At 42.9% G+C, this 14,888-nt stretch overlaps 1 protein-coding gene across 1 annotated transcript; it reads left to right on the forward strand.

Moving 5' to 3' along the window:
- The first annotated feature begins 7,882 nt into the window (after nt 1-7,882).
- slc32a1 (solute carrier family 32 member 1) lies at nt 7,883-11,848 on the forward strand. The gene is made up of 2 exons (XM_071494648.1): nt 7,883-8,848; nt 10,008-11,848. Exons 1-2 carry the CDS (start codon nt 8,456-8,458, stop codon nt 11,193-11,195), a joined length of 1,581 nt encoding a protein of 526 aa, XP_071350749.1. The 5' UTR covers nt 7,883-8,455; the 3' UTR covers nt 11,196-11,848.
- Nucleotides 11,849-14,888: the final 3,040 nt, after the last annotated feature.

Raw genomic sequence — 14,888 nt, forward strand, 5'->3', positions numbered from 1 at the left:
CTGAAGATTGCAGGATTTCTGTTCAATGGCTGTATTGACCTTCTGTCTAAAGATAGAGCCAGTTATTGGCCTGTTCTTGCAGAATGATTATAGCTCTGGAAAGACAAAAAACACCTTTTGTACCCAGGCTTCTGTATTTGTGCAACGTCTCGCACATCAGCTCAGAAATCAATAGCAACATCCATTCTCTTGTGTGTGAGTGTGTTGTGCATTTTTGCGTGTCCCTTCTTGTGGCTGAGCTCATGATAAGTGCTGGAGTATTTTTTCCCCCCCCGCTCTTGATTGTGATGCTGACAATAGCAGTTAATGACAGCCCAGAGTGGCTGCACGGTTCAACTGTGGGGGATGGGACGATGTGGAAGGAAAAACCCATTTTCAAACGCATACATGGTTTTTATTCATAAACCTGTATGCAACATGGCCAGCAGTTGCCTTTATTAAGCTCCGAGCACTCTCCATGAGAGCCGTGAGTTTCAATTAAATCAAAGCTGTTTGAAGGCGTGCCGACATCACAGGGACAGAACAAAAAGCTTTCAGCAGGTTGTGAATGTAGTCAATTGCAAACAAGATGTGCAATTCAATGAATCATTCAGATTGGATAGGGAGAGGAAATGGAAGGGGTGTACTAATAAAAACAGGATGGATGCATTAGAATAAACAAAGCATCAATGCTAATTTTAAAGAGGGATTCCCTGTGTTGCCTGGCTATATTTGTTTCATCTCGTCTTTTGATTCAGCGTCTTGTTAAAAGAAACATAACAAATTTATGCCAGTAGAAGAAACACTTGTTAAGCAAATCGAATGTATTTTTAGAAACATGAAAGCTACTGAATGCGAGCAAGTCAAGGAGATTACATTGAGGCTTTTGAAAGATATGAGGAGCTATCCTCAAAGATGTTTTGGCTGATATATGGCTGGAATTAATATACTGCCTTTGTCTCACTACTGCAGCTTTAATTGATTTCAAGACATTTTGATAATGGACTAAACACACTAATGAAAGCAGGATTTATGCACCGGAACATGACCATAACCTGTGAGGAAGCTGAGAAATTCAGACCCCAACCTGAGCTCATCTCTTTTCACCGCCATAAGGTTCAGACATTAGCGACTAGTTTTATCCCTACACTGTGTGTTTTTACAGTTTAGTTTTTTTTTTATTACTACTGTCAATGAGAGGTAAACGATGGTTTCTAGGATGGAAAGTGTGGATTCATAACCATGACTTTTGCTTGTCTTGAGTATGTTTTTTTATTTTTATTTTTGTTTGCTTGCTTTTGTTTTGCCTGTTTGTAATGTAAGCCCGGGTGGTTGCATATGGTCATCAAGATTTAGATTTAAAGTTCACTCTTTACCTCAGAAACAGAGATTACCAGACGGAGGTGATGGAAGAAGCTCTGAGATCTTTCAGTTGAGTAAAAGTAACAAAACCACAGCACAAAAATAGGCTACTCATCTACTAGCAAATCTACTTAAAGTAGCAAAAGTATGAAAAATGTACCATTAAGAGAGTTGTATCTATCACCTGCATTGGATTTTTGTTACTGATGCATTATGTGTGGGCAACATTTTAATATTTTGAGCTGAATTTTAATAATTTTACTTTTCAAATAGTGTAATATCAGGATGTATAATATTTATAAGATGATCAGATGATAAGATTTATGTGTTCTGTGTGAAAAATCTGAAAAGATGACGATGACTGTCATATAGAGGTGGTGGAGTAAAAAGGACAATATTTCCCTCTGAAATATAGTGGAGTACAAGTATAAAATAGCATAAAATGTAAATACTCAAGTAAAGTACAAGTACCTCCAAACTGTACCTAGCTTTACAGTACTTGTAGGGGAAATTCTTTAATTCTATAATCTGTTTACAAGGAGAGTCATAACAGACATAATCTAAATCCATGTAACATATGGGTTGAAAGCATGATAGGCTACAACAACGTGATACTGCAACAAAGCTACACACTGAGTTTATCAGACAGGTTGTCCTGGTGACAAACCCCCAGTCACCGTGTGTGTTGTGACTGTGGCAAGTGCTCCAGGATGAAACAGTGTGAACCCTTCAGCTCCCTCAGTCAAAGTGCAGCGTGATTCAAACGTGGGAATCCCTGCGAGAGCCGACAAGACGTTTGCTGCTCTCATGACATAAAACTTTAATGAGAACAAAACTATTACACATCAGTTAACCAGCCACTGAGGTCTGCTCCTCTATTGACTTTGCTCTGAATGACAAGACCACACACACACACACACACACACACACACACACACACACACACACACACAGTCACACACTTAACAGTTACACATTTTCACATTATGCAAACACAGGCACATACACTGTAGGACTGTTGGTGAGACAACCACAACCGCACACATACACTACTAAAAATGTGTTTTTAATACACACACACACATCAATAAAAGGAGTTCTTACTACAGTAGATTAGGTGTGATAGATAGTAATGATTTTCTATCACCTTAGGATTGATCAATACAGGAGACATGCTCCCTGCTTACTCACTTATGTTATGCCTGATAATACAATAACAACAACTAATATAGGCTAATAATGTTTTAAGTCATTAATAGACCATTTAAAATTATAATTAGCTGTTAGCCCACAATTTATTTTATTCTACATGGCCTGAAGCAAGTGTCAGATGGACACCAGATACCCTACATCATCTGCAGAAATTCAACATAACAGAAAAACATGCATGCTGTTGATGGCTGAGATATTTTTTTTTTTTTTTTTTTGTGACAGAGAGTGAAAAATCGATGGCATAGCTTTGTGCCAGCCCCGGGCCGTGCAGGTCCCCACGGAGTGGCTCAGTTTATTGTGCTCAAAAAAAGGCAATTACAATGTTAATGTGTCGCAGCAGGAGAGTGAACCCGGGAGAGGACGTCAAAGGTTGATGGAGAGAGCCGACTCACCGTGGGTTAACAGCAAAACAGCGTCTGGGGAGCGTTTTATATGAAACACACGGGGAGGTAGACAGGAATGAAACAACCTATGGATCCAGATTGGACCCTATTTTTTGGCTAAAACAAATAATTTGGGGTATAAAATCTGCCTAGATTACATAGGTAGATTATATAGGAAGACAGACAGACAGTGAGATAGATAGATAGATAGATAGATAGATAGATAGATAGATAGATAGATAGATAGATAGATAGATAGATAGATAGATAGATAGATAGATAGATAGAGTAGAAGAATTTCTCATGCTATTTATCACTGTTCTCAGACAGAAGCCATCGTGCAGGACTAATACAAACCCCTCTCTGAGGAAGTCTCTCGGGAGCCCATAATAAGCCATTAAACAGGCGCATTAGGAGTAATGAAAAGGCTCTTAGTGGTTTAGCACTGTGGGCCACCTGGATTTCTCTGTGTGGAAGTGGGCGGCGGCTGTGATCGGGCTGCAGGCTGAGGGCAGGAAAAACAGCGGAGATAAATATGATGATGTTTGCATGTAGGCTGTCAAAGGCTATTTTCAGTTCAAACTGACGATAACTGATTGCGTGTTTTTTTCACATGGAGATCTGAGTGGAAGTTTTGGGACGGGGCTGGGCAGAATAGAAAGAAAAATGCTCGATTGTTGGAATTGTTCTTATTTGGTGGGATGATAATGTCATTTGAAGACGGTAAAAAGTAGAAAATCTTCCATTTCTTGAAATTAAACTGAATTGATTTCACCACTTTGATAAAAATGTCTCACCGTTTTTAAACATCTCAACTAATATCTCTAACTACATGAGCCCAAAGCGTCAGTCACTCTGTGCCAAAGACGTGGCATCTCATTCTATCCAAAGCTCAAGCCTTGCCTTTTCGATTTCCTGCTTCAGGAGACAGTTGTCTGTAGGTATTACCTGTACTGCACAAAACCACTGAAACTGAAACAACAGAGTCAGATCATTTAAAGGGCAACTGAGCGACTCTAACCGCCGACGAGGGCCATGTGATTTAAGGAACACCAAGTTAATGAAGATTTTTGGCCAAACTGTTATTTCCAATGGCAAGAAAGAACAGATCAATGTCGTTTTGATAATAACAGAAATGTTAGGGCGGATTGTCCCTTCAAACGCCCACACGCTGTCCATGGTGCTGAAATCATGAACAGGCTCTGAAATCACAGACGTGTCGAGTGTAGACATGACCTGGTCCATGGCGCAGACAGCGTGCTACCTGTGATTGTGATGCAAATGTTAATGGACTCTGAGGTCCTCTGATTACCCTGATGTGGGCTAATTTCCCTCCTCTGCAGTCCCCAGAGAGCCCGGAGTGCCTTTTCACTGTCCCTTATTAATCGAGGAGCGTTGGGTGGGATTTTCTGCCTCGCTGGGTTGGCAGATAGACACAGCAGACAGACAATCGGGGCTTAAAAGGCAGAGTGAATCTCTCTGTTTTCTGAACTCAGAGATATGAGATCCGTTTGGCCGCGAGATCTGCTCAGCATACAGTGATGATGTTAGTTTGGCGAGTTTGCACCTCTTCTCTCCCTCACGCACTCCCTTATCTCGGCTCAATCTGGGTCGTGCGTCAAACGATTCATGTAGCCTCACACACTCCCTCTCTCCCTCACACACACACACACACACACACACAGACACACACATTATCATTACCATCTCTCACTGAAAACATTTAATGGATGAGGTAATGACAGCCTACAATGAAAGGCATTGTAGACCTACATAATCGCGGTCAACGATGCCATGGAAACATAAACCCTAGTTTATCCTGCTTGGTATTGTGTAATAGCCATAAATGTTGGGCTCACATTGCAGCGGCTGTAAAAGTATCACACGCTCTCTTCTAAACATTATTATCATGGGATACACCCTCTATGTTCACCGAAAGAAAGATGTAGTCGCAGTTGTTTCCAGTTGTGAGGATCTGTTCTGAAATTGCTCTTTCCAGGAGAAACTACCCCCCCCCCCTCCCATAATCACGAAAATTAGGCTTTTATTTTTGTGATTCGTGGAAAAAAATTGGGGGTTGGGTTGGCGTCGGCATTGGGGAGGTGGGGTGGCGGTGGTGGTGGTGGTGGTGGTGGTGGAGGGGCCTTACATTGGGCGGAGAACCTTGTGCCAGCTCACCCATGTGTGTAATGTGAAAAAGGAGAGCCGGGGGTGAAATACTGTGGGGGGGGGGGGGGGGGGGGGGAGCGGAGGGGGAGAGGGTGGGGGGCACAGGAGGAAATGAATTTGAGGACGCAGTGAGATCAGAAAAGCCATTTTGGATTTCGATGATCGTCTCTGCCTTTTGTTGGTTGGTCTAACAAGGAGTGTGTAAAGCCAGACACAGATAAGGAGCTTTGATTGGTCATATCTGTATCGACACACATGAGGATCCTCCTGGGACCTGGTAAGACCCCCCCCCCCCTCCCAGTGACTCAGGATGGGCGATAACCTGCGAAAATCACTTTCCCTCTCCTTGTAGATAAAGGAGAACCATGCAGCTCCCACTGTGATCAAACGCACTAAATACTTAATATTTATTTATAAATAGGCCTAAACATCGTGTACGGGTATGGAAAGTTGAGTTTATTGCCACTGAAACCTCCACAATGTGTGGTTTCCACCAGAAGCAATACCTCCACATTTATGAAAAACATTTGTTCCGTTACTCTTATTGTTGTTGTTGTTGTTATTATCTGTACAGCAGGTCGCGAGAGGGTCTGCAGCCTGTGTAACCCGCTGGCTGCTGGTGTCAGGGCTGCTCTTTTCATCCTGCTGCAGACTCCATCAGACAGCGCAGAGCGCAGATCAGAGGAGGGCTGCAGCCCGCTGATAACAGCCTCTCTCATTAACTCTTTCATTCAGGGAAGGAGAAAGCAGCCATTTTCGTCCCCATAAACCGCACATTAAAACAAACACACACCCCCAAGACGCACGAAGCGGGAGCGCGTCACAGTCTGCGATTTATTTGCCGCGTATTTTCTTATTGAAATGCTGCGGTTTAAATCCGGCTTGAGATCTAACAGAGGCGCTCAGGCCCGGCACAGCTCGGCCTGTGCGCTCCCTCTGAACCTGTCTGTGGAACCACCGCATCATGGAGCAGCTCGGTTTCATCCTGAACTTAGCTTCAGATCAAATTCTGCTAAATAAAGAGAGAGAGGGAGAGGGAGAGAGAGAGAGAGAGAACGAACAGTGAGGCCAATAATGAATATTTTCTTGTCTTTTTTTTTCTTGTCTGCACTGAAGGGTTTGAAGGATTTGCTCATTTCCCACAGCCTACACCAGATTTTACTCGGGACCACAGGGGTTAATTATTCCACTTTTAAAAAGTCAGGATTTTAAAGAATAATATGAAAGTGCAGACAGGTCTGTTGGTGGCGTTACTGCCGCTTTCTCCGCCTTTAAATCTGTGGCACTCGCCTGTGCCAGCAGGCCTCTCATTCTGAGTGATACACCGAGGAAAAAAATAACACCATGGTTGTGATCAGCAGATGGAGATGACAGTTCACTCTTTTATTATTCCGCTGCGTCACTGCTCTTATCAGGTTACAGTCTGTTCTATTAAAGAAACCAGGTTAAGAGCTTTGAATAGGAATATATATTTTTTTGAATCAACTGCAAAGCAAATAGCCTCGGTTACAGTAGCCTATACTGTATGTTGGCTCAGGCGGTTTTATTGTAGAGAGTTAGGCCGCGGCTTTGTATCACGGGGATGAACTGATGCTGCAGCCTGAGGAAACACGGAAACACGGTGGACACAAAGTGCTACTGACAAGGCAGTGTCAACAAACTGTTCACAGCACTGTGGGCCTCGGTTCCTAAAATCACATCATGAAAAAAATGTTTCACTGCAATTTTGAAGCTTATTATGATTTTTTGTTTTTAAACTGAGTCAACAAGGCAAATAAAATGTGAAGGTATAGTCTCCGTGTTAGACTGTGCTTCAGTTGTTGTTTTTAGTTGTTTAGTTTTCATGAGGCAGGGAATTCTACTCACTGTATATTTAGTCTTCTAGTCTATTTGATTGGTTAGAAAAAGAAAAAAAAGATGATATATTCATCCAAAGAATGAAAATAAATGCGTTAGTCATTCTCACTCCAGGCCAAATGAGGATGTAATTTCACATCAGTTAACACATATTCTCTGTCAACATTTCTATTCAAGCTGGTCGGCTTGGATCTTTAATGTACAAATCTCGCAGCATAAATATGGGCTGCACTACATTTCTCTCAACGGAGACACCGTCATGGCTCAGGCTGTCACATCATCTTCACAGACAGTCACTGAATGAATGATTGAGTGAATGAATGAGCATCCTGAATGAAGACTTCAGCCTGAAAACAGACCGGATGGAATAAGAGTAAATCAAAACTACGTTTCAAATAATACAAAATAATATAATTCGCCTATTTTGTGCAAAAGTAAATAAAAATAGCCCAGCTCTACCATAATTCTTCTTTTATGGTTCTTCTTACCATAATTTAGCAAAGACAAAATGCACGATTTTTTTTTCTTCATCACCAACAAACCCAACTCGTTTTTTTTTTTTAAATCCATGTAATTCCAAACAATTTGGATTACTATTTTGCTGCTCCATGTCCTCTTCTCCTTAAAAAGAAATTAAAATGGCGCAAAATTTGATTAAAAAAAGAAAAAAAAAATCCTAGTTTTGTTTGTTATATAATCTGGTCCAAAGAGTTAGGATTTTTTTTTTTTTTGCGAGTTCCAGCCTCCTTTTATACGCGTAAAGTTATGCAAGATTTGAGGCCCCCGGAATGTCATTGGATGTTCGGATGAGATATTATAGATTATGGGTTTGGAAAGGGATGGTGGGGGTACTGCAAGCACCTCCCCTAGAAATGCAGCAAATCTCTCCCGTTTTCTCCTGGTGGGGCACTGGGAGGGCTGGAGACGTGCTTTGCATTGGCAGACTGATGAGGACACGTGTCTCCTCCTTGCCTCCCCCCCACCCCCCGGGCTCCACGGTACCGCATTGGCATCAGTAAAGGCACCTGAAAACCGACAACCAACTCCTGGAAACGCTGCCTGCCACCTTGTAACCCAAAAGGAAAAACGATATTGCAGGCCTCACAGAAACCTGTGGCTGGTCCTGTCGTCGTGCGTAAAGCTTTTGCGCACACCGCTGAACTGCCTCAGAGACTGGATAGGTGCGCTACTCGTCGAGCATCAGAGCGCAGTGCCAAGATGCAGAAACGGAGCAGCGACGTCTGAAGGTGACATGAACCTGTGGATGATCAAGAGCAGCAGGCGCACACTGAACCAGGAGTGGAGATAGCAACTGAAAACCATCGGTGTCTTCAAAACAAAACTTGCGCTTCCCCCCACCCCCCCCCCGGCTTTATCTGATGCAGAGAATCAAGAGCTGCAACCCAAAGTAGCCTCAATATTTTTTTGTGACTGAAGGAGGAAAAAACACTTATTACGCTGCAGACAGTTAAGAGTCGGGAGAGGAGCAAAAAATGGCGACGTTAATCAGAAGCAAGCTTTCTAATAAACTGTCAAATGCAGCCACGGCTGTGTCCAACAAATCCCAGGCGAAGGTGAGCGGGATGTTCGCCAGGATGGGGTTCCAGGCCGCCACCGACGATGAGGCTCTGGGCTTCGCCGCCTGCGATGACCTGGACTACGACCACCGGCAAGGCATGCAAATGGACATTTTGTCATCCGATGAGATAGGGGGAGAGGGGAGCGGAGACGGAGGTGCGACGGAGGGGGACAGCCACTACCAGAGGGACGGCACCGGTCCACCGCACTCAGCCTCAAAGGATGGAGGTTCGACGAGCCAGCTGTCTGAGGACAGACCCAGAATCACTGCTTGGGAGGCGGGCTGGAACGTCACGAATGCGATCCAGGTAAAAGCGCACTTCGTGGATTATGAACGGGCGGTTCTGGTGCTCGGGTCTAATTGGCTGAGCCGCCTCCGGGAGCTACCCGCACACCTGCGACAGCACAAAGGCTTCATTAAAATACCCATACGCGAAAGCAACTTTGTCCAGTTAGTTTCAATAACAGTGAAATAAATATATCTGGTAAACTATGCAGACAAATTTGGCTGCTTCTGGTGGGGACATTGCAGCTTTGTTGAACCAACTCAGTCTTTATGAAGTCACATTTTCCTTCATTTGAACAGGAGCAGTGCAGAGATTTTAGAACAGCGAAGACATTAAGATGCGCCTGTAGTCAGTGCCCCCCTCCCCAACACTTACACGGTCTTTGTCTGTATTGGCTGGTGATGCACTGTGTCACCGATGCACGTCCCTCATAACTGTTCACCTCACAGGCATTGTATTGTATAAATGGATAACTGGGTTTACAAAAGCCAAAGCTTATTTCTTTTAACAGTCTTGTTGGATTATTTTTGGGGGGGCTATTTAAAGAAAAAATGCAGCTAAATTTATTGCATTTATCCGTTTATTTATGTAAATGGGTAAAGATGTGTGGAGATAAATATTTGGCTATCGAATAGCCCTATATTATGAAGTGCAGTAAGTCGTTAAATACACTCCAAAGGACAGAGATGATATAAGTAGCAGAAAACAAGCATTTTTATATGTAGCCTACACCTACACCTCCACCTGCAGCCCAAAGAGCCATGAGAGGGTGCAGCTATTTTGCACAGTGTTTCGCGTCGTTAAAAAGTGCGAGGATTCACTCCAGAGTGAGATCCGTGTGTGTGTGTGTGTGTGTAGACTATGCGACAAAAAAAAAAATCATTAGACACAGTCATCCTGCCTGAGCCTTATGACGTCAGAGTGTGTCTCCTCCGGCTCGCAGTGACGTCAGAGGCGGGCGGATGCGCTCAAAGCGAAGTGGAAAACCCACAACATGAAAACATCCATTGTAGAGTCAGGCCGACTAAAGCCACAGCCCGCATTACAATAATGAATCAGAATAAATCAACTACAGGCCTATATATTACGACAGCATTCATGTTTGACACTTAATGACCAAACCTAAACAATTTCACTCATTGACAATGTGTTTTTTCCCTATTTTCTTTCACGTTTGCAGGGGATGTTTGTTCTTGGGTTGCCCTACGCCATCCTGCACGGAGGATACCTCGGACTCTTTCTCATTATTTTCGCCGCCGTAGTTTGCTGTTACACGGGGAAAATCCTCATTGCCTGTCTGTACGAGGAGGACGAAGACGGGCAGCTCGTCCGTGTGAGGGACTCCTATGTGGACATTGCCAACGCCTGCTGCGCGCCCAGATTCCCGTCTTTAGGTGGCCACGTCGTGAATGTAGCCCAGATCATAGAGCTAGTGATGACTTGCATCCTGTATGTGGTGGTCAGTGGCAATCTCATGTACAACAGCTTCCCCAACATGCCAATTTCCCAGAAGTCGTGGGCCATCATCGCCACCGCCGCTCTCCTCCCCTGCGCCTTCCTCAAGAACCTGAAAGCCGTCTCCAAGTTCAGCCTGCTGTGCACGATGGCCCACTTTGTCATCAACATCCTGGTAATAGCTTACTGCCTATCCAGGGCGAGGGACTGGGCCTGGGAGAAGGTCAAGTTTTACATCGACGTCAAGAAGTTCCCCATCTCCATTGGGATTATCGTGTTCAGCTACACCTCGCAGATCTTCCTGCCGTCTCTGGAGGGGAACATGCAGAAACCGAGCGAGTTCCACTGCATGATGAACTGGACTCACATCGCTGCCTGCATCCTCAAGGGCCTGTTCGCCCTGGTGGCCTACTTGACCTGGGCTGACGAAACCAAGGAGGTCATCACAGACAACCTCCCCCCAACTATCCGAGCTGTCGTCAACCTCTTTCTCGTGGCCAAAGCTTTGCTGTCGTATCCGCTGCCGTTTTTCGCTGCCGTCGAGGTGTTAGAGAAAACGTTTTTCCAGGACAGTGGACGTGCGTACTTTCCAGATTGCTACGGAGGCGACGGACGCCTAAAATCCTGGGGACTCACTCTCCGATGTGTCCTTGTTGTGTTCACATTGCTCATGGCGATCTATGTGCCACATTTCGCCCTCCTCATGGGTCTCACTGGCAGCCTGACAGGTGCAGGCCTTTGCTTCCTGCTTCCCAGCCTCTTCCACCTCAAGCTTTTATGGAGAAAGCTGCTATGGCACCAGGTCTTCTTTGATGTCGCCATCTTTGTAATAGGAGGTATATGCAGCGTATCTGGTTTCATCCACTCAATGGAGGGGCTCATAGAGGCTTTCAAATATAACATAGAAGAATAGATGCAAGCCATTGCTGGAACTAGATGTTAACTGCAAACCCCCATTTAGTGAAGAAGAAAAAAAAAGTAAATAAATAAAACACACGACTTCCCTGCAAACGCAGCCCCTCTGCTTAATCCATGCGTAAAAAGCGCGCAAAGAACACGCAGACATTTTCGCACCCATACTGTCTTGCATCAATACAAAACAAAATGCGCGCAGACACAGATACACACACCACACACACACACACACACACACACACACACACACACACACACACACTCAGAGAGAGAGAGAGAGAGAGAGGAATAGTCAGTGGCAGTGAGGGAATCCAATGTAACGCATCAACAACACACTATATGGACAATACATGTTGTATAAATATGCGAACAGAAGTACATGATACGTATTTTCCAGTGGAGTGAACGTTTACAATATTGACCTTAAACAAAATTGCAAAAAGGGCAGTTTGTCTTTTCGTCGCTCTTGTGGTGCTTCCCCACATGAGACTTCACTTCATGTAACGCTCGAGTTTGTGATTGACTGACATTCGACAGCATAATGTGATTTACTGATGATTAAGATACGTTTATTTAAAGAGAAGTGCCACTTTCTTCAAGGTAATTTGCAATATGATTATTGGGCAGTGAATCCAGAAAAAAAAAAGAAAAGCGGAAAAAGCAACACAAGGGCAATAACCAGCAGTAAAAACACATGAATGCGTATAGAAACATTTAAAAGAATAGAGAAGTTTCGTTAATAAATGAGGAAACTGGACCTTCCCCGAGCAGTTGAAAACACTGGAAATGCAAAATGTCAGATGATCCACAGCAGCTATACAAACTATGCATTGAATGTATGATATTTCAGACACACAAAAGATAATAAAACTGGGAAGTGGAAATTAAAAAAAAAAAAAAAATCCTCAAAATTTCGATTCTTCTGCGTGAAAGTGTTTGGTTAATGCTTTGATATTTTGACATTAATTTTATCGACCTTTCAATCGGCAATAACAAAATTGACTTCATCTGAAACACACATTGTGGTCATACACCCAAGCCCCCACATCCTGGCCCAAATTTCAGCTATAGATGGGGACCCCAAAATGAAATCCTGCACACTCAATTTTAACATAATTCTTTCCATTACGTTGAAAAATACATGGCCCGTTCTGAAATTAATTTTAAGACTTCTGTCTCGACAATTCGGTGTCTGAAAATCTAAAAGAAAAAAAAAAGAGATCATTAAAGAGGAAAATGTGCATACAGACATTTTTCATTCTGTGCAATCCAATGGGTCCTGTGGAAATGTTATAAAACCGTATGTGTAGTGTGTTATTGTGGTTTCAAAAAGATGGAATGTATATCTCAAAGTCGTTATCATATATCGTGAAATTAATATTAAAGAATAAAGAAATAAGTGAAATTATATTGTAAAAATGTGTGTGGTTTTATGTAAAACGAAAAATGGTCAGAACATGTATTTTTTTTTTCTCAATAATAAAAGACAGAAAATGGTGGAGAAAATACTTGCATATTTATTATTTTATAATCAAAATTGAGGTTAATTCACACCGTGTAAAGGCTGCAGAGGCCTATGGCTTTAAAAAAAAAAAAAATTACAATGAATGTGCCTCGGTATTTGTATGAGATGGGGGTGGGGGTCGATACAGGTTTATCTGTCAAATCAGGGGTCCATCACAATTTTCACCGCGCTTTTTCTAGCCCTTTGTACGCCTGTTATCAGGTTATGTCGGTGGAGGAATTCAAAGCACGCGTGTTTTCCCCCCACCATCACATTCCTGCATGCTCACATGAAGAGCACTTGGCCAGATTGTCTGCTGCAGGCGTGCATCAGGCCTCACGGTCGACCTGGTCGTCCACCGTGTTGATTTCTCTGCTCAGGCAACATCTGGACGAAGCGTTTGTTTTCTGACAGGGCTGATCTCCAGCTGCTGAAGCATCAAGTTACCTGGTGCATATGAATGCACGGATTTACCTTAAAGCCTGGAGTCCAGGGCGCACAGTTCAAATGCAGCGCAAAATGCGGGAAAATTGTGTGCTGAGATATTTTTGAGGTGATCACGGTGTCAAGAGCAGAGATGCGCAAGCAGAGGCCTCTTGAACGAAAATGCGGTATACTGTAAGTTAGGTCGGCATCTTTAACAAAAAAATATAACAGAATTTATCGTATTCGATATTGAAAGTACAGTAGGTACAGCCCACATCCCAAATCCCGCAGCCATTTCCCTGAGGGAATGCATCGCTCTTCAGTCATTTTCTATCAGCCATTAAAAGACAGGCAACTATGTAGGCTACTGGCAAAAAACAATAAATCTTAAGCAAAAACATAACTTTACTACTTAGAAAATAATAAGCTACAGATAAGCAAAAACACGGAATTTCAGCATAAACGAACAAATCATGAGATTAATTTTATTTCCTCCCGTCATCATCCTCAAGGTAGTTTTACCCATAGACTGTATATAAAAAGGATTATAATGCCTGGGGAGCCACCTAGCGGGCAGGAGAGAAATTGCGTCATAACAGAGAAACATAACACCAATAGGCCTATGGGCTGGACAATATACCATACAGGTAACTAGGGATTAAAACATTTCATTCACATCTGGCAATATACATTTCACCAGTAATTCCTCATTTGCCATTGGTCTTTTAGCTTTATGCAGACATGTTATGGAATATATTTTGCAAATTGTTCCTTCTTCAAGCACTTTATGTGCTTCAGAAAGGCTTAGAAAAAGAACTTTTTCAAATCCAATAGCATTTTAAACTGATGTGCATGAAAAATATAAGAGACATCTCACACAGGGCAGTACTTGAGCAGGGAAAATGCTAACAGACATATCAAATATTTAAGACACTGAAGACAAAGACCTATGATTTGAGCTGTATTTACACATCAGAAAGTTGTAAGAGAAGGAATATCTTATTTTGTCTCTTGCACAGCACAGGCTCCTTCTGGGATCCACAACAATATAACTACTGTATTTCTTTAAAAAGTGATCAGGGCCTTTATTTACCCTCAGCAGAAGGTGATGGGCCTTTAAGGCAGCCTTGTATTAGAAGCAGGCCTTTCTTTTTTTTTTTCCTCATCATCTTCATTTTCAGTCTGACCATTTGCCATGCTACTGCACTACGCCTTAATACAAACTCAACACTTGGTGTAACCAATTCAAATTAATTTACATGCTATTCTGATCTGCTAGTTACTTAAGCTTAGCAGTTACCAGTGGCTTCTCTCTGTGTCTTATGTGTAGTCATTCCTCTGCCCCCTTTCGTAATAATGTTACATGGAAGGAGGTTAGTTTATTTTCCATAATGAAGGTAAGGCTCAGTGATTTGGAAACATGGTGGCTTTCCATAACAAGAGGCATAGCCCTAAGACTTCAAAGTTGGCTCCCATGCACATCCAGCCATGTACTAGGCTAATCTTGTTTGAAGAAATATAAAAAAAAAAAAAACGCCCTAAATATTGCAACAAATGCATTAAGTTGGCAAAACAACAGGCTGTAAATGCCCCTGTAATTAACCTGTTAGCACCAATTCATTTTGAAAGAACAACGGCCAATGGGGAAACTAACTCAGTCACGTGGCAGTCAGCTCAGGTTTAGCAAACAAGCCCTAACTGAGCTAATCGAGAAGCTCCCCCCTTAACTACAGCATGCATCACACATTGGTAGAAGTTAAG

This window comes from Trachinotus anak, unplaced genomic scaffold (assembly GCF_046630095.1).
Source record: "Trachinotus anak isolate AG129_WGS33_773 ecotype Australia unplaced genomic scaffold, CSIRO_AGI_Tana_v1 ptg000013l, whole genome shotgun sequence".
Taxonomy (NCBI): domain Eukaryota; kingdom Metazoa; phylum Chordata; class Actinopteri; order Carangiformes; family Carangidae; genus Trachinotus; species Trachinotus anak.

Bases quoted from the DNA above. Each gene is read 5' to 3' on its own strand.
- slc32a1 (XM_071494648.1), top strand. From the start codon at position 8,456: ATGGCGACGTTAATCAGAAGCAAGCTTTCTAATAAACTGTCAAATGCA. The intron at 8,849-10,007 runs GTAAAAGCGCAC...TCACGTTTGCAG, and splicing joins ACGTCACGAATGCGATCCAG to GGGATGTTTGTTCTTGGGTT.